Source organism: Zonotrichia leucophrys, chromosome 17 (assembly GCF_028769735.1).
Source record: "Zonotrichia leucophrys gambelii isolate GWCS_2022_RI chromosome 17, RI_Zleu_2.0, whole genome shotgun sequence".
In the NCBI taxonomy this organism is placed as follows: domain Eukaryota; kingdom Metazoa; phylum Chordata; class Aves; order Passeriformes; family Passerellidae; genus Zonotrichia; species Zonotrichia leucophrys.
In genome coordinates this window covers 4,813,478-4,831,839 of record NC_088186.1, presented here as the reverse complement: position 1 = coordinate 4,831,839, position 18,362 = coordinate 4,813,478, and the positions used below count along the sequence as shown (strand labels likewise).

At 47.7% G+C, this 18,362-nt stretch overlaps 2 protein-coding genes across 2 annotated transcripts in view; both read left to right on the top strand.

Annotated features, from left to right (window-relative positions):
* The first annotated feature begins 479 nt into the window (after positions 1 to 479).
* On the top strand, positions 480 to 4,520 carry EXOSC2 (exosome component 2). The gene is made up of 9 exons (XM_064727653.1): positions 480 to 657; positions 741 to 842; positions 941 to 986; positions 1,248 to 1,337; positions 1,448 to 1,513; positions 1,660 to 1,728; positions 2,584 to 2,760; positions 2,933 to 3,061; positions 3,735 to 4,520. The coding sequence occupies exons 1-9, from the start codon at positions 533 to 535 to the stop codon at positions 3,813 to 3,815; spliced, it is 885 nt and encodes a 294-aa protein (XP_064583723.1). The 5' UTR covers positions 480 to 532; the 3' UTR covers positions 3,816 to 4,520.
* A 5,358-nt stretch (positions 4,521 to 9,878) lies between these two features.
* ABL1 (ABL proto-oncogene 1, non-receptor tyrosine kinase) overlaps positions 9,879 to 18,362 on the top strand; it is an 84,176-nt gene continuing 75,692 nt past the window's right edge. The window contains exon 1 of the mRNA XM_064727539.1: positions 9,879 to 10,865. Within this exon, the coding sequence (XP_064583609.1) occupies positions 10,730 to 10,865 (136 nt within the window). The 5' untranslated portion in view covers positions 9,879 to 10,729. The remainder of the gene's footprint in view (positions 10,866 to 18,362) is intronic.

Genomic DNA, 18,362 nt, shown 5'->3' with positions numbered 1-18,362 from the left:
TTGGCATTTCCTCTGCGGCCCTAAATCCGAACCAGTGCTTGCTTGAAACTTTTCCACGGACGTATCAGTTCGTGCCGGCACAGCTCGGCCGAGGGGAAGGGCTCAGGGCCGAGCCCCGGGGGATGTTTGAGCCCAGCGTGAGCGCCGGCCAGCTGGGGAGGGCGTCAGAGGACTGCCCTCGGGGGGACACCGTGTGTAAGGGGCACCCGAACGGGGCGTGCTGCTCCCCGCCCCGGCCCGGGCTGTGGGGCCCGGTGAGCCCGGGGGAGGGTTCCCGGGCTTCCCCCCGGTTTGCCGGGCAGGTTCTGAGAGAGCGGGTCACGGCCGGGAGCTGCCCGCACTAAAAATGGCCGCTGTCCCCCTTGGGTTTCACTGGAGCGAAGCCAGAGAGGCTCTCCGCTGCCAGAAACAAACATGGCTGCCCAGTCACCGCCCCTGCTGCCCTCACTCAAGATGGCGGCGCCCGCGCCCTCAGGCGCGCTCTCGCCAGCAGCCAACATGGCGGGCGGAAGACGCGTGCGGCGGGGCCAAGATGGCGGCGGTCACCATGAGGCTGCCGGCGGCCCGCGCGCCCCTGGATTCCAGCGCGCTCCGGGGCGGCGAGAAGCACCTGGTGGCACCGGGGGACACCATCACCACGGACACGGGATACATGAGGTGCGGGCAGCGCCGGAGGAGCAGGCGGCGGCGGGGTGGCGCGGCTTCGGGCTGTCCTTAGGTAGCTCGCTGTCTCTCCGCAGGGGCCACGGTACTTATGTGGAGGACGACAAGCTGATCGCCTCGGTGGCCGGCGTGGTGGAGAGGGTGAACAAGCTGGTGTGTGTCAGGGCGCTGAAGGCCAGGTGAGCGCGGCCGCGGCGGGGCGGGCGGCAGCGGGGCCTGGCTCGGCCGGGTGAGGGAGGTGAGGTGTGAGGTGTGTGACCGCCGCTCTCTGCCCCAGGTACAACGGCGAGATCGGCGACATCGTGGTCGGCAGGATTACGGAGGTAAAACCCCCTGTTTGCCGCGGTGCCCAGGAGAAGGAGGGTGGTTGTGGCTCAGTCCCACTTCTAAGCGCTTCCCGGCATCCTAAAACACTGACACACATCAGTGTCCTTGCTCAGGGTACTGGGAGCGTGTGGATTTTAACTGGGATGGGGCTGGAAGAAGCCAGCAGAGCTGTCCCCTCCTGCAGTTTGGTGAGCTGCAGGTCCCATTCAGTTTTTGAGTGTGTACCCATAAAGCTTGGGTGATTTTTTCCCCCTTAGGTTCAGCAGAAGCGATGGAAAGTGGAAACAAATTCCAGGCTGGATTCAGTCCTGTTGCTGTCGTCTATAAATTTACCTGGTGGGGAGCTGGTGAGTGAGCTGGTTGTGTTTTGCATGGCATCCTAAGGTCCCCCACAAAGAGCTACTGATGGGTGTTTTCTCATTCTGGGCTACATGTAACTTTTCTTGTGATGTTTCAGAGAAGGAAATCAGCAGAAGATGAGCTTGCAATGAGGGACTACCTGCAGGAAGGGGATCTCATCAGTGTATCCTTCTGCTGCTCCCATTGACAAAAGAGCCAAGGGCGTGGGAAGAACAGGGAGAGCTTGGCTGGCCTGGCTGGGGGTGAGAGCTATGCTGGGGTGGCACTGGGCAGCCTTAGGGACCCTGTTTCCTTAAGTGGCACCAACAGGCAGAGGTCCAGTCTATATTTTCTGATGGAGCTGTGTCACTGCACACCCGGAGCCTGAAGTATGGGAAGGTGAGTTATTCCAAAGCCCTTGATCCTGGGTTCATTCTGCACCAGCTGATTTGTATAAGGCCTTTTGGAGGCTTTGTTAAGAAAACAGCTACAGAGTAGAGCAGGATGTTGTTATAACCCATTCCTGCAGGACAGGAAGACTCTTTGCTCTTCCATGGGACCACCAAGCAGAGTTTCCCCAAAACAAAGAAGGTGTCCTTGAGTTGCCCTTTGATCCACTGCTCTCCCTGTCTACAGTTTCAGCCTGCTAGTTCTGTTTTCCCCACTAGCCACTTGGGAATTAAATCCTGTGGAGAGATCTTCTCACTCCTCTTCTGCTGGCTGTTGCCCCTGTGACTTGTTCTTCTCCCCAGGGCTCTATTTTAGGCTTTACACAGTTGGCATTTATCTCTGGTTTTGTGCATTGAAATAAGCCAAGGGGCCGTTGGAGCGTAGGCTGCAGTTTGGGATTACCAGACCAAGGGTATTAGCACTTAAAAGATGAAAGGGAAGTGTGCTTATTGCACAAAGGGTGAAGGACAGTGATTGGATTATGAGGGAAAATGTTCTGCTAAATTGGGCCTCTGACTCCTCATTTTTCTGCAGGGATGGTTGATGTGTAGTTACGATCAAGATATTATTAACATTTGCGTTAAGCACTTAGAGTATTCTTCATCTTCAAAGGGCTGCACAGGCATTAGCTAATCCTCCCAGCGCTCCCAGAGGCAGGCAGGTTTTACATTCACTGTTTCACAGGAAAAGGTGTTAAAACAGAGTTGTTCCTAGGCTAGGAATTGAGTGAGTGTGTATCAGTGACTTGGTGTTATGTGGTGGCTCATGATGTCTCTCATGTTGAGTTTGTGGTCTGCTCTCCAGCTTGCCCAGGGAGTGCTGGTTCAGGTCTCTCCCTCCCTTGTGAAACGGCAGAAGACTCATTTCCATGACCTGCCCTGTGGTGCCTCCGTGATCCTCGGCAACAATGGCTTCATCTGGATCTACCCAACCCCGGAGCAGAAGGATGACGAGGCTGGAGGCTACACTGCCAACCTGGAGGTGAGTCCAGGGAGGTGAGCCCTCTTCTGCCAGTGATGGCTTTTTGTCTGACACAGTCAGAGGCACCTGAGTAACCTGAGGCTTTCAGGATCCTGGGTTAGGTTCACAGCAACACTTTTCTCCTTGCATTATTTCCCTGTGCATTCATCCCTTTTCCTCTGTCCTTCCTCAGCCAGTTCCCTTGTCTGACCGGGAGGTGATCTCACGGCTCCGAAACTGCATCATGGCTCTGGTTACTCACAAGATCATGCTCTTTGACACCAGCATCCTGTATTGCTATGAAGCATCCCTTCCTCATCAGGTACAGGAATCAATAGTGTTTATTCCACACTGAGGGGAGGGAACAGAAAGGCTGCTGAAATCAGAGTTTCATTTCAGTTTACCAAAGCATCCTGTAGTATGAGCTTTCCTCTTCTGCACAACATAAGTTGCCTTGCACAATTTCAGGGATAGTTTGAAAGGTTCTGCCTCTGGCAAAGTCTAACTATTCCTAAAGAGGGATCAGTCCCTTTTTGATAGATGTTGTGTATCCCTCACTGGGATTATGGACCCTTTAATTCCTGTGAGAACAGTGTTAAATTTGGCATTGTATGAGGGTACAGTGCATTTTATGAAGCAATGAAAAAGTAAATGTCATTTATTGTACAGAGAGCAGGCTCATGCCTGTACCCACATCCTGCACTGCTGCAGGACTGCCTCCATTTGCCCTCTTGCTGTACAGCTTTTCACTGTGATTCCTGCCAGCACTATCACAAGCAATTCTCTTCCCATAAATAAATGAGATCTGAATTCTGCTTTCATTCCCAATGAGGTGTTAATTATGCCTTGGACCCTCTGCCATAGATCTTTTTTCACCACAACCCTCTAAACTCCCTTGCTGGTTGCTGCCGTGTGCCAGGGACCTTTGTGTCCCCACTGAGTGCAGAAGTGGTTGTTGATTCCTGGTGCTCATATTGCTCTTCTTTCCACTGCAGATCAAGGACATTCTCAAGCCAGAGGTGACAGAGGAGATTGTTCTGGAAGCTCGACAGAGGTTGCTGGATTCAGAGGGATAGGATAGGGCACGTGGCCAGAAGCAGTCATTTGAAATCCCAGCATGGCAGCTTTGATTCTCAGTATTATATGGTTTTTTTCAGTGTTCTAGTTCTCAACATTCATTCCACACTTCAGAAACCACCAAAATTCCTCACTCCTAGGATATCTCCTGTGTCCTTTTAGTACAAAGTAGTACTTAAGTACAACAGCCTTTTAGTGCAACGGCCTGAAAAATTGATATCTGACCTTTATAAAGATCAGATGCAACTGGGACCTGTCTCCTAGCACCTGTTGCTGTGTCTAGTGCCCCAGAAATTTGTGCAAAATGACAGAGAGGAAGAGATTTGCTTTGTGATGTTTCTCTCTCCCCAGAAGATGATTTGGCTTTTAATTTACTTGTGATACAGATCTGCCAGTCTGTCCCCTGATTGAAAGCCCTCATTTTTAAGAATGTGTTTGGAGAACAGGAGTATCCACAGCCTTGCTAACCACAGTTTGGGTCTGGCTGTTCATGGCTTGAATGTCTCAGGGGTATGAGATGGGATGTGGCTGTGTCTGTCCATATGAGCCAGGAGCTCTGGACAAGCAGAGTCCTGGTTTGTGTATATCCTGCTGGTCATTTTTTATGTCTGAGAGGTGAGCTCCTCTTCTGAGGAGTCACCAGTATGGTTTTGTATTAAGTATTTTACATTTCAATAAATTTTTTGAAACAAATCAGTCCTTCAGCAGTGTGTGCATTGGCTTGTTTTTAGCCTAGCTTGAAAGCTGTGGCTGGCTCAAGTTTCCTTGTGCTAGGACACTTGGAATGGTTCCACTGCTTTATCTCCCCTTCATCCCAGCAGGACCTGACCTTCCTCTTCAGCCCTTACAGGGTTCTTCTGTAAGGATTGCCTGGTGTTCACAGTGGTTTTCCAAGCATTTTCTCCCTGCAGGATTCCTTGGAGAGGTGAGTCAAGCAGAGGTGACTGGGGGTGACAGGGAGCTCAGTATGACACTGGTGAAGATCTCCAGGCCACTGTTTAGAGGTGGACACGTTGAGCCAAATGTTGGCAGGCAGTCAGTCATGTTCTCTGTGAAGATTGTGATGTTTTCCCTGAGAATCCTCTCAGCTCCAGGTGCTGTATTAGAGCTGGTTTATTATATCTGTATTCCATCTATTTGTATTGCAAATATCTCCTTGCACCACAGCACTAAATTCCTAAAAAGGATGATAAAACATCCCTGAATCCAACTGCACGTTTCAAATTCGCACTCTTGCTTCAGGCAAACGGGAAAATTCTTTCCTCGGTGTTTTCCTGGGAATTTCTAGTTCTTGTTGCTGTCCCTGCAGCTCGGGCCGCTTTCCCTGTGCCGAGCAGGCACTAGATGGCACCTTTGGATCGCGTTTGTGGCACTTCCCTTCTCCAAACAGCAGGGCCTGGGCGGCTGCCACCAGCGCTGCTGCCCAGATCCTAAAGCACAATGGAGTAAGGACAAGCAAGGACATGGCTAATCCGTTCTGCTGCTGCACAACTGCCCGTGCTGCCTCTGAAAATAGCACTGAACTTCTTGGGGGTATCACTGGAATGCTCCACACAAGGCCTGGGAATTGCTGTTTTTGAGTTTTAAGAGGATTTCCTAGTAAGTGTTGCAACAATCAGATCCTCAAGATGACTGGGGAATTTTGAAAACCAAGGGTTGATGGTGACACTTTCAGGTCTCCATGAGGCTGCTGGTAGCCACATAATACACACCTCCATTGACAAAACTGGTTCAAAAAGGCTAAAAAAGCTTTAGCAGTCTGAATTTTTCTCTTAGAAAAGTACTTTTTTCTCCCCCTTACCCAATGCTGTAGTTTAGCAACTGTTTATCTTATCACAGGAGGAAATTCAAGGATTTCTGCTAAAAACCAACTCAAGATCTGGACTGCTTTAGCTCTGAGCTTTCTGATTCCTCCTGCTTGCTGCAGGATTCCTGATATCTTGCATTAATGATGAGTTAAATGGGGGAGACATGTGACTCATCCAGTTCCCTTACTCCTGATTACCTGGCACTTTTGTTTTTAAACCCAAGTAGAACACCAGCTGGTGAGGTTTGATTGTGGATCTTTCCTGATGGGAGGGAACCAAAGGTCTCAGTATGTTCCCCAGTGACCATGAGGGGTGATTATTGATCTTTGCACATTCAGCCAGTGCTGTGCCAAGACCTAAATTCTGTAACAAGGCTTCAGCAAGGTCATTGCTGGCAGTTCCCATCCAGCACAGCTCTGCAAACCAGCAGCAACCAAACAACAAGCCAGCAAACAGCAGTGGCCCCTTAAATTCTTGAAATAGTCTGTGGGATTGTGCTGGGCAACTTCTAAGCAGGAAGGGTGAAAGGGAAGAAACTATGGATTGGATTCTCTGGTTTAAGAATAAATAAAAAAAAAGTAGTTGAAAGGAGGTTCAGAATAACCTAATAAGTGTTCATTTTTCTGTGAGGAACTAAAAGGCCCATGCAGGCATTAAAACAGCTCAGACCAATCTGATTTCTTTGCTCACCAGTGTCTGACACTGTAAAGCAGCTGTAGCACCTCCTGTGCTGCCTCCTCCAGGGTTAACACATGGTGCAGCTGTGCTCAGAGGTGGGGTTGGTAACTCACCCTTCCTGGTGAGTGTTGTCTGTAGGAATAAGAACACAATATCACTCATGTGCAAAAAGAATTTTCTTGTTTCCTGGTGCCAGTGTTCATGTACTAATAGCAAGGATTCCTTTACTCCTAGGAATAACCACTGAGATTTTAAATTTGTGCTAATGGGTTATTAATCCAATTACTGCTGCTTATTGCATTACTTCTGTACCAGCCATGCAGTTTTGCTGTTCAGCTGAGAGTGGTACAAATAAAAAGCTTTGCACAGACCTGAGAAGAGACAAATCCCACTGAGATTTGAGACGTCTTGAAATGGTTCTCTCAGGTTCCTGAGGACTGTTAATTAGCATGCTAAGTTTTATTATTTGGTGAAGAGGTTGAGTTTTAAAAATATTGTTATGGAGAAAATGTCACTGCAGCTGTTGGGTGAGAACCCACACTTAATGGGAGGTAAACAGAAAAAGTGCTGAAGTATCTCTTAGGAAAAAATAAATGGTGGCAGGTACATGGACTTGATTGAAAAAAAAAAAACTCTGAAGCTTTTTTTTTAAACTTATTCTGTATTCACACAACTTTTCTGTCTCTAAAAATTCTAAATTTCTTCTTATTTTCTTCTCTAACAATTTCTGAATCTACTGGGCAGCTTTCAAGTTTAACAGGAGAGTCATGTTCACAAAACTGGCAGCAGGGCTGGGGGCAGAACATGCAGTACCCTTCAGGAAGGGGAAGGCAGGTATCTCACCATGATATTTGGGAGTGACCAGCTGACTCATCTGCCTCTGTATTGTCCCAGATTAACCACAGCAGTGCTCTGGGAAACAGGAAATGCTTTTGGAGAAACTGCTGAGTGGAAAGAGGCTGGGAACTGCTGGCAAAGGACCTGCCCCACTTTGCTGCTTATGATTGCACAAGCGTCAGAAGGAATAACTGCCTGTTGGCCTGAATGATAAACTCACCTGGTCTGTTAAATAAAAAGTAAGTGCTTTCCTCTGCACAGATCTCAGGCAAGGCAGGAAGAGCACATTTACAGCCTGTACTGTCCACAGCACAGCCCTGGAAGTGTTCAAGGACAGGTTAGATAGGGCTTGGAGCAACCTGGAAGATGTCCCTGCCTGTGGCAGGGGTAATGGAACATGATTGTCTTTAGGGTCTCTTCCAATCCAAACAGTTCTGTGATTCTATTGCATGTTTGGAATGACTTTTGCTTAATTTGGTGAAGGTTTTTCTGACTATTGTGGACCCATGGTTGTCTTCTGGAGTTTACTCTGCTTTCAGCCCATGGTAGGAGAGATTATCCAGGATGCTGCAGTCAGACCCAGAAGAGAGTCTTCATTTTACAGTGAAGAATGGTTGGTATTGGGTTTTGTAACAAATTTCTCTTGGGCTGCTTGGCCTGTGCTGACAGCTTCATTTCCTCCCTTTCCTCCAGTCCGTGGGAGCCCAGAGGGGGTTGTATCACCTCAGTGAGAAGCTGATCTCCTTTACTGAGATAAACCTGGAGAAATTCCACAGAGTTCAACAGATGTGACCTTGGATTTGCCTCAGCACGAGAATTTCTCTCTCCTGTGTGGGTGTGTGTGCAGCACAACCAGTCTCAGTACCTGCAAACTGAGTGATTGATGGAGAAATCCAATAGAAATGGTTTGAGCTCAGTCTCCTGACTAAGAATTAGTGATGTAGGAGCAGCCTGGCACAGCAGAGATGGAGGATCCCGCAGGGCTGGATGAAGTGCTCCATTTTGGATGCTATTGTTAGAAGATGAAAAATACAGGTCTGCCAGAGACCTTGAATATGGCACAGGAGACATGGAGTGTGTTTGGATTTGTCACAAGGGAGGAGTCAGTATAAACAAGCTGCTCTGTGTCCAGATGGTTGCCCTGAGCAGGAGGCTACAGCACAGAATTGCAATTGTGTGTTCTCCTGTTGTCGAGTGGGAGCAAGCACAGACCTTTGACCAAAACACCTTGACCTCAAGCTGCTGCCTTGACCTTCTTTATCCCCAAGGTGAACTGGAGAATGTATGAAAAACTAAATATCTTCAGCACCACGGTCTGCTCTTTAGCTCATGGAACTCTCAGTGCCTGCTGGAGAATTTGGCAGTTTAACTCCATCTTTGTACTAAATGGTGCACAAAAATAGGTCAATAAAATATTTTTGCAATTGTCACTGGTCTCTATGGCTGGTTTTGGTATCGAGTTCTGTGTATGCTGAGAGCATTTATAAGGAGGTGAAGTCCTTTGTGCAAGCAGGGTGACAGATTCCTGGCTGTGCACACAGCTGATCCTGTAAGGATTTCTTCTTCCCTGTCCATCTCTGCAAGCATCCAGGGCTGGCCAGAGGCTCTGAGACCCCTGCAGAGTCAGATCTGTGGGAAAACAACTTGGGTGGCCCTTCTAAAGAGGTAAGGGTTTTCACATGAGCGTTTTGGGGCCTTTTCACAGTTTTTTTTCCCCAGATCATAATTAGTTGGGGTTGGAGGGGATCTCTGGAGATCATCCTGCCAGGGCAGGGTCACCTGGAGCAGGTGACACAGGAATGTGCCCAGGTGGGTTTGGAACGTTTCCAGAGAGGGAAACTCCACACCCTCCCTGGGCACCTGTACCAGAGCTCTGCCACCCTCAACACAAAGCAGTTCTTCCTCCTGTTGCGAGGAAACTTTTTATGTTTTAGTTTATGTCCATTGCTTTTCATGCTGTCACCGGGCACCACTGAAGAGAGTCTGGCACCATCCTCGGACACGCCGGGGAGATATTGACATGGATATTGACATGGATTGCTGAGATCCCCTCTCAGCCTCCCCTTCTCCAGACTGACCCGGCCCAGCTCCGCAGTGTCTCCTCATCAGAGAGCTGCTCCAGCCCCAAATCCTCTGGATGTCCCTCACAGGACCCTCTCCAGCCCCAAATCCTCTGGATGTCCCTCACAGGACCCTCTCCAGCCCCAAATCCTCTGGGTGTCCCTCACAGGACCCTCTCCAGCCCCAAATCCTCTGGGCGTCCCCTCACAGGACCCTCTCCAGCCCCAAATCCTCTGGGTGTCCCCTCACAGGACCCTCTCCAGCCCCAAATCCTCTGGGTGCCCCTACAGGACCCTCTCCAGCCGCTCCTCGCCCATCTCGCCCCGAGGTGCCCAGCCTTGGGCACAGCGCTCCAGATGCGCCTCACCAGGGCCGCCTGAAGGGAGGATCCCCTCCCTCGCCCTGCCGGCCACGCCGCTCGGAGGCTTCTCCCGGGAGCCTCCCCTGCCCTTCCCCGCCCGGCCGGTGCCCGGAGCCGGGATCGGGCGGGAGGCGGGGGCGGCGGAGGAGGAGGGGCCGGAAGGGGATGTGACCGCCCGCCCGCCGGCCCGGGGGTTCCGGGATCTCCCTCGCCGCCTCCGCCGCCCCCCGCCAGTCCCGCAGCCCCGGGCTACCCGCGGCCCCTCGCCCCGCTCCGCCCGCCCGGCCCCGCTGCCGCCCGCCCGCCCGGGGATGCGGCCGGCGCGGTCCCCCCCGGCTGCCCCGGCCCGGCCGCTGGGCAGGACCCGGCCTCCCGGAGCTCCCCGGCCTCGCAGCCCCGCGCCCGGCTCCCCCTGAGGCAGCGGGCACGGGGCGCCGGCCCGGCCGCCCCAGCGCTGCTCCGACGCCGCCATGGCCCCGCCGGGCCTCCCGGCCCCGAGGTAGCGGCGCTGGAAGGAGCCCAAGCCCGGTGACCGAGGAGCCCCGGTCCCATCCCTGCAGCCCGGGGAGCGTGCGGAGCCCACCCGGAGCTGCTGCTGCTGCTTCGCCCGGAGAGCTGCCATGGTTCCAGCGCACCTGACCCTGCTGGACTTGAGCGATACTTGAAGCCAAATCCCCGTGGCTCTTTGGCCTTTGCTAACTCAATGCTATGCAAAAGAAAAGGAGGAAAAAAAAAGAAACCTTGACACTCGCTGTGGTGGGAATGGCTGTTTCCTGCCCTGGGTGAGCCCATGTGTGGTTTCTTGCTTGTGAGATGAACTGATTCTCCTTTACCCGGTGGAAGACACACTACATATGGCAACCTGAAACTTTGGTACTGCTTGGTCATTGCTGAGCGGTTGGAACTTTTACTCGTTTGTTTTGCTTGTTTTCTGTTTTCTTTTTTTTTTGCATAAAGTCACCTAAGGAGCCTTGTTGCTGTCTTCAGGAACATTGGAGGAATTTGTCTTAATTCTTCACCTCAAGTGACTTTATCCCACTGTGAGTGCCGCCAGTGCACCCACCTGAATACCTTCCTCCTTCAAAACTCCTTCCCAGCCTGGAAGATCAGGGATCACGGACTTCTTCGGAAACTTCTCGTCCTGGGAAAGGCTGCCCATAGTTACTTTATGGGGCAGCAGCCTGGAAAAGTTCTTGGGGACCAAAGGAGGCCAAGTCTGCCTGCCCTGCACTTCATCAAAGGAGCAGGGAAGAAGGAGTCATCGAGGCATGCGGGCCCACACTGCAACGTCTTCGTGGAACATGGTGAGAAGTTTCTATTTGTAGTAGAAACTATTCCTTTTGGTTTGCTGAGCTAGGTACAATATGGATTTATTCAAGACCATGGAGCAGATACAGACATGTACTTTATGGAAGTCTTGTTTTCTTTCTCTTGCTGCTTAATGCAAATCTTCTGTGATTTGTTTTTTAAGAAAATACTTGGGTCAGATTGCTCGAAAGCTGGGGAGAGGTTATTGTACAGCTAAAGGTGAAATGCAAGGAAGTAACTTTTTAACATTGTAAAAGTTTCTAATTTCTGCCTTGGTTATGTTCTGGTTTGCAGTCTGGGGAAGTGTTTGATCCTTTTTGAGTTGTCTGTGTCATAGTACAGACCAGCCTCAGCCAATGGTGATGCTGTGGTCAGTCACAGGTGTTCTTTAATTATCTTTACCGAAGGGACTTTGCTACTTGGAAGGGAAAAAAGCCTTTATTTTGGAAAGTTTGTGAACTTACTGCTGTTGTGAAAAGAGTTTCTTGTGGCATTTGGAGCATCTTTGCTCAGTGGTTTCTCATAGCTGGTTAAACCTCCATCCTGTGCTGGGATGGATTGAAGTGCTAGAGACCAAAAGTTTGGGGTAGAGCAACCCTGTCACTTGCTGGCCTTCTGCAAAGTATGGGAGGAGTTCAGAATCTCAGGAAAGAAGCCAAATGAAAACTCAGTAGGACTCAGAGGTAGATTTGGTGACTGCATCAAATTCTTCCTTAAGCAACAAAAACCAACCAAACGACCCCCTCCCACTCCCAAAACTGTAAACTGAAGGCATCTTTGCAGAAGTGAGGTGCAGAAATGCATTGTTTTTGCTTAAACTTTGGAGTAATCCTTGCTTTTGCACAACACTTTAAAAATTCTAATACAGTATTAGAATTTTAAGAGATTTCTTTGAGATGATGTGTTGTTGACTGCTTTCTTTGACTGGAGAATGTGATTTTGACAAAGCTTCTGCAACAGTTTTGTCCTGTAGAGGAAGTTTATCTGTGAACAAAGCAAAACTGCATCTGTAATCTTTAGAGATTAAAATTGAAATATTTGCTGTCTGAGAACACAATCTAGTTAGAGGAAAAGTTTTGATTTGTTCTTTCTTTTAAAGGGCTTTGCTTTCTAGCTTTTTCTCATTCTGTGTTTCTAGAAGGGCCCAAGGAATTCTCTGCAGTGTTCAACAAACACACAGAGATCCCATGTTTACCCTGCCCTGCTGAATTACTGTTTTGAGTTACTTCAGTGTTTTATTCTCCCATACAGTGTTAGTGCACTGAAGAAACTTGAGGTAATTAAGGGAAGGTTAGAGAATATCAGGGCTGACTTGTCCCTGTGATGTTAAACCTGCTGCTGGATTTTTCCTTGCTTTCAGTGCTGTGTTATACCCACTCCTCCACCCCCAGTTTGGTTCCTGCTTTTACTACTTTGGACAGAGTTTCAAGGTCAGGTGAGGTACAGCCAGAGCACTTGCTGCAAGCAATACAACGTTCTTAGTCCCTCTGGTGCTTTGCTGTGGCAGAAAAGCCAGAAACATTCTTTTTTGATCATCTAACAGCAACAGGCAGATGGTAACTTCTTGCCAGTGTGACCTGAGGTCAGCAGATCCCAGCACATTCACGAGGAAAAATGGCATCTCTAATGTCCATGTGCCATATGTCCACGAGAGACCTTGGTGTCTTGATTTAGAAGGGAATAAACTTGAAAGGGGACATCAGGGCTAGGACATCTGTTAAAAGAACTGCAAAAGATCAGCTTCGTTTATACACATGAGGAAAAGTTTTGTCCTTTGAGTGGAGGAAAAGGTTCTTCCAGGTCCTGGCAGTAGAAGGCAGTACCACTGGTGTTTGTTCAGCTCTCTTCTGAGTTTGGGTTGCTCCTGTCCTGAAAAATGCCATATTAAAAATCTGGACAAATTAAGAGGGAACAAAGTTCGTTTTAGAAAGTTCTTCCTTTTCCTTTCAGTAATTTGCCTTTGCAATACATAGAGTGACATACTTTATAATTAATGAACAGATCAGTATTTAATGCCTTCAGTTCTATTCAGTTATTGTGCCATGGGCTGTAGTTCATAAAAATAAGATTGGTGCTTTTCCAGGGCTTAAATATTTGCATGTTTCCCTTTCAGTGTGTTATTACACAGTTTCTTCTAAATACCAAACACTGTATCTGGTTTCTCTGTTGCACTGTGGGAACTGGTTTGTCCCGGGAAAATTGTGTTTCTGGCTTTTCATAACTAAGAAATGCTTTAGGAGAAATTCCATGGTGGGCCACTTAACCCCCTAGAGACAGGTGAATTCTTAAATGCACTTGTCTGAAGTTCTTGTGTATTAAAGGCTATGATAAAACAAACATGAGAAGTGGAATTTTTGGTAGCAGGGCTCTCCTTTTAGGGTTATTTTTATAAATGTATTCATGATCCTGGTTTGGTGGAACATGCAGATTTCTACTGAGGCTCATCCAGCAGGCACTTAGTGAAAGATCTGGATTGCTTCAGTGGTACCAGATTTGGCTGAAAGGGTTGGTGAATATTATCAGATACTAACAGTGTAAGGCAAAATAACTTTCAGCAAAGTAATTCCGTTTTTCGGTCGTCGCACTCTCCGTAGCACCCAAAGCAACACATGGAGAGGCTTCTGAAAAACCAAGGAGGCAACTGGCCAGAAATCAGCTCTGCTGGTGCTCAAATGTTCTGTGTGAATAATGCAGAAAGGCTCTAAATTTTGTCCTGAGCTGACAATTGAGGAGTGCCTTAAGGGGAATAAAGTAATCTATGGGCAAGTTTTGGGCTTGTCTCTTTGTGCTGCTGCTTTCCCCACGGAGGGTGTTTTACAAGCTGGAGTTCACGCTCGTGTCGTTACCCTGGGCAGCAGAGTAGCCTTTGCTGGGATTTTACAAATTTCACCCTGATGCAGATTACTCCAGCTCACAGTTTGCTTGCAAGCTTGAACTTGAGAGGAATTATAAAGGCAAAGTTTGGTTCTTTCTCTCTGCTTTCCTTGGTGAGAGTTGAATCTACAGTCACTGCTTTTTGGGGATATCAGCTGAGAAAAAAGTGTGGCCAGCGGACAGTTTAGGGAAAACACTCTGTCAGTGCACCTTGAAATTGGCACACAGCATACATGATGCTGAGATGAGGAAGAGATTGACAAAGCACTCAAACAAAAATGGCCTTTTCATAGTCTTTCATAGTGTTAAGATGTGGTCTTAGAGTTTCTCTTTCAGCAGGTGAGTGATAGGGGAGCTTAAATGAGCTGTTTACCTCACTGTAAAGAGAGATAAACTGCAGAACTGGATCCATTTTTCTTAAACATTTAGTGCTGAATATAGCTGAAGTCAGCCAACTACAATCTCTGTCATGTTAGATCTGAATTCTTTCTCTTACAAGGGTGCTGAAAGATTTTACTGCTTTAATTAGGAAGCAATTGTGCAAAATGGATCTATAGCACCAGCTTGCCACAGCTGCCAGTTGGAGATGTGCCCTGTACAGTTCACTGTGAGGAAAAACCCCAACAATTAAAAGTACCATTTCCTACATTATCGATTAAAAATAAATTTTAAGGGTCTCTATGTTTAATAATCTATCTTGTTTTATGCTGTTAAGTTTCATGTTTCAAGTACTTCAATTGGGAAAATGAATAAATTACATTGTAATCACTTCTAAGCATATCCTGGGCTGATCCCACAGTGTGGGCAGAAGGGCAGAGGGGGAAATTCTTCTCCTTCTTGCTCCACTATGCTGAGACCCCTCCTGCAGTGCTGTCTCCAGCATGGGAAGGACATGGAGCTGTTGGAAAGAGTCCAGAGAAGGCCAAGGAGAGCTCCAAGGGCTGGAGCCTCTGTGCTCTGGGGACAGCTGGGGGTGTTCAGCTCAGAGGAGGCTCCAGGGAGGGCTCAGAGCTCCTTCCAGTGCCTAAAGGGGCTCCAGGAGAGCTGGAGAGGGACTGGGGACAAGGGTTGGAGGGACAGGACACAGGGAATGGCTGCAAACTGAGGGTAGATGAGATATACAGAATAAATCACTCCCTCTGAGGGTTGCACAGGTTCCCAGAGAGGCTGTGGCTGCCCCTGGATCCCTGGAAGCGTTCAGGGCCAGGTTGGACAGAGCTTGGAGCAGCCTGGGGTAGTGGAAGGTGTCCCTGCCCATAGCAGGGTTTTGGAGCAAGATTACCTTCAAGGTCTGATTTTTGTACTCATTATCCTTTATCCTGCAGGGGAGCTCAATATGTCTTCCTTATATGCAATATACATTTATTAGGAAGTCAATTGCCCATACAAGGAAATGATTTAAATGATACTCCTTCCATACTAGAACTGTTTCTTCAAACCCATGTACTTAAAACTCCTGCATTTATCTCTTTCCATTGTACCTCAGGGAATTTTTATACTTTGTCTCTGCTTCACCAGCTGCAAAACCTGAGACTTCAAAGAAACTGCTTTACTACTCCTGACTCCACTTTAGACCATTCACCTGAAATTGGATCATTAGCACTGGCCTAATTGGAAACCATTTTTTAGTCTGCCTTCAGTATTTCAGGTTTTCATTCTGAACTGACAAAACTTTCTTTGTTGTCAGGCTGGAGATTTGGCAGCTCCCAAATTTCAATTTCCATCTCTATTAGGAGAGACTTATCTCCAGCTTTTGGGATCATTGCTTATGAATCCAACTTCACTGTGCCTCAGTATTAGCCTGGTTAATGCTGACATCTGCTGCATGCTGAATGCAGATTTGTTTACTGCCTCTGACTGTATCCCTTCTCATCATAAAAATCACTTGCTGTATTTTTTTTTTTTTGCTCCAATTATCAAATACTACTAGGTTTTGCTAAGAAGCTCTTCCACAAAACTTGATCTATGGTTGGAATATATATGGAAAGAGACCTAAGACTTTCTAAACTGCTTTTCCACAGGCTGAGGTGGATGATGATGATGATGATGGGGAAAGGCTAATCCCTTTCCTGGGCAAAAGCGGTTCTGTTCTGTGCGCTGGCTAATCTTTGATAACTTGCCATATTTAAGCAGTTGATCTCCTTCATGACTAATAGGTAGTAGTTGCTCATATGCCAGACTTTCATTAACAGATTATGGTAGTTCTGCATTCTTATTTACAAATTTTAATAGGGAGGCTGTGGTAGGAAATCAGGACAGGGAGGCAGGAGAAGGCTACAGGGTATTAGCATAGAAATCTTCCCTTGTAGGAGACCATCTCTTTCAGCACACTTCAACATTTACCATCAAACTTGCAGTATTTTACACTGAAAAGTTTAAATATGAAGCTTGAAAATGAGGAGTTGACACAGTCCTGTTGCTGAGAGTCCTGAGTTCCATCCCTGGTGCTCTCAGTGTCAGGCTCTGTGGCAAATCATGAGGGTGCAGAAAGGTGGAAATGGCCTTGGAAAGTCTTGTCCTGCTGACTGTCACTTTAGGGTGGTGATGCTGCTGTTGGGTTGTGCCTTGGAAGAACAGGGATGTGTTTCCTGTGTAGGAACTGTGACAAAACAGACAAGAAATAATTGGGAGAGTGTTTTGATAGCCCTGGTGTGGATGGGACTGCAAGCAGAGCCTTGGCAGGTGCCAATGAGGAACGCTCTTGGCTGGCAGCAGGCAGTGAGGATGCAGAGCTGCAGGAGTTAGTCCAGCTCTTCACACCCAGCTGACACCAGTGTTGTGTTCTGTGAAAGTTCAGAGCACCTGCCATGGATTTTGAGGTGTTTGGAATATTTCAGCATCACCAGGACATTCCTGCAGCTCCCTCAGTGTACTTGAGCCACCCTGTAAAGTTTAAAACCTGGATGGCTGTGGTACTGTGTGGGTGGACATTGGGTGTGTTGCAGGTGCCATCTCTTTCAGCTGTACAAAACACTCTGATTTGCATTTACAAAGACTGAAGGAAGTGTTTGAAACACTAGTGACCTTCTGGAGTATTTTTGCAGATGGAAAAGTACAGATTTTGCTTTCCTTATTCTTTGGCAGGGGGAAGGGGCTGCCTTCCCTCTGCAGTGTCTGCACCCAGCAGTGTTCTGTCAGTTCAGCCATGCTGTGCCATTCTTGTGAGAAGGAGTTAGTCTCCTTATAAAAGGTCTGTTGTGAAGTCTTTTGCTGTAGGAACATCCAGAGCAGTTCCAGCAGAGAGAGGGACTCTTGCTTCTTTGCTTCTGTGACTCTCTTTTCATTCAGCTCTTACTCTGCTCTATGTTGATTGAAGATCAATCTAAACAATCTGTAGAGGTTATTAATCTGCTTGCCAGAGTGTCCATTTAATTGGTTTAAGGAGGATTCTTGGGCAAAAAGGTAATGAACATTCAATTTTAGTGAGTAAAGCTGCCTAAGGCAGTGTCTTTTCTTAGTTCTTAACTAAATTAGTTCTTAGTTCTTAACTCTGGTCTTTAAACTTCTGTGTTTAATGCCAGTGTTGCACTTAGATATTATCATTAATTTTTGTGAGATGGCTGGAAGTTTCATCATGCTGGTGGCAAAATTTGATATAATTCTGCTAAAATGGTGTGTTGTGCTCTGGGAGGAGTCCCTTTCTTCACATTTCCTTGTGTGTCCTGAATATCAGCTTGCTTTAGTTTTTGCTTAAGTACTTTCTGAAATTAGTGTTGAAATTAGATTTAGGGTTTTTTTCATGTATATTTTCTTTTTTTCCAGCATTTTTCCTGGCTGTTACCAGCTGGGTTGTGAAAAGCAGGAGCTTGCTTTTATGCAGAGTGATTGCTGCTAATTTACATGGATGCGAGCAAGCTCATCATTCTTTCATGAGTGAGGAGACTGCCTGATTTATGTTGTGTCATTTCTGAGCACTGTTTTTACCTAATGAATAGAGTTTCACAACAGATTATTAATCATTAAGACTTTGGTTTCATTGTGTGTATTAAAGAATCAATATTGCTACATGTTGCCTGCCTTGAGAAGCTGCTTATCCATTAGTGCTGCTTTTCTAAGGCATTCTGGTGCATTTATCATTTTGGCTGACTTAGTTCCTACCTTATTCCTGCCACGTTTTCCAGGGCCTGAGCTGTGTCCAGCCTGCCTCTCTGCAGATTCCTCCTTTGAAGTGCTGTCTGAGCAGTAGCAAATGTTATTTGCTCCAGTCTCTCCTTAGAGCTCATGAAATAGTAAAAGGCTGGACCTTCCTCTGCTGTGGTTTGCACTCCACATTTGCATCAAAGAGGGAGTGATGGCCTCAGAAACTCAGGGAATAATGTGTGATGAAGAATATATTGAATTACTCTGGTGCCTGTTAAATGCTGGGTTTTGGATGGCAAGGCTTGCTGAGGACAGGATTCCCCACTGGCTGACCTGCTGTTTGTTCCCTGTCCAGTGTCCATCTCTGCTGGAAGCACAGAGTGACCTGGGCATGTTCCCTGTGCTTCCTGTCCCTCTGAGCTGCAGAGGAGGAAATTTCACTTGCTCTGCACATCCAGAATCCAACACACACCCACACGGGCTCTGTCAGGTTTGGTAGTGACCCCAGTGTCTGATCTCCTGCCACTGCACACCTGGGG

Bases quoted from the DNA above. Each gene is read 5' to 3' on its own strand.
- EXOSC2 (XM_064727653.1), top strand. From the start codon at position 533: ATGGCGGCGGTCACCATGAGGCTGCCGGCGGCCCGCGCGCCCCTGGAT. The intron at 987-1,247 runs GTAAAACCCCCT...TTTCCCCCTTAG, and splicing joins TGGTCGGCAGGATTACGGAG to GTTCAGCAGAAGCGATGGAA. The intron at 1,514-1,659 runs GTATCCTTCTGC...TGGCACCAACAG, and splicing joins AGGAAGGGGATCTCATCAGT to GCAGAGGTCCAGTCTATATT.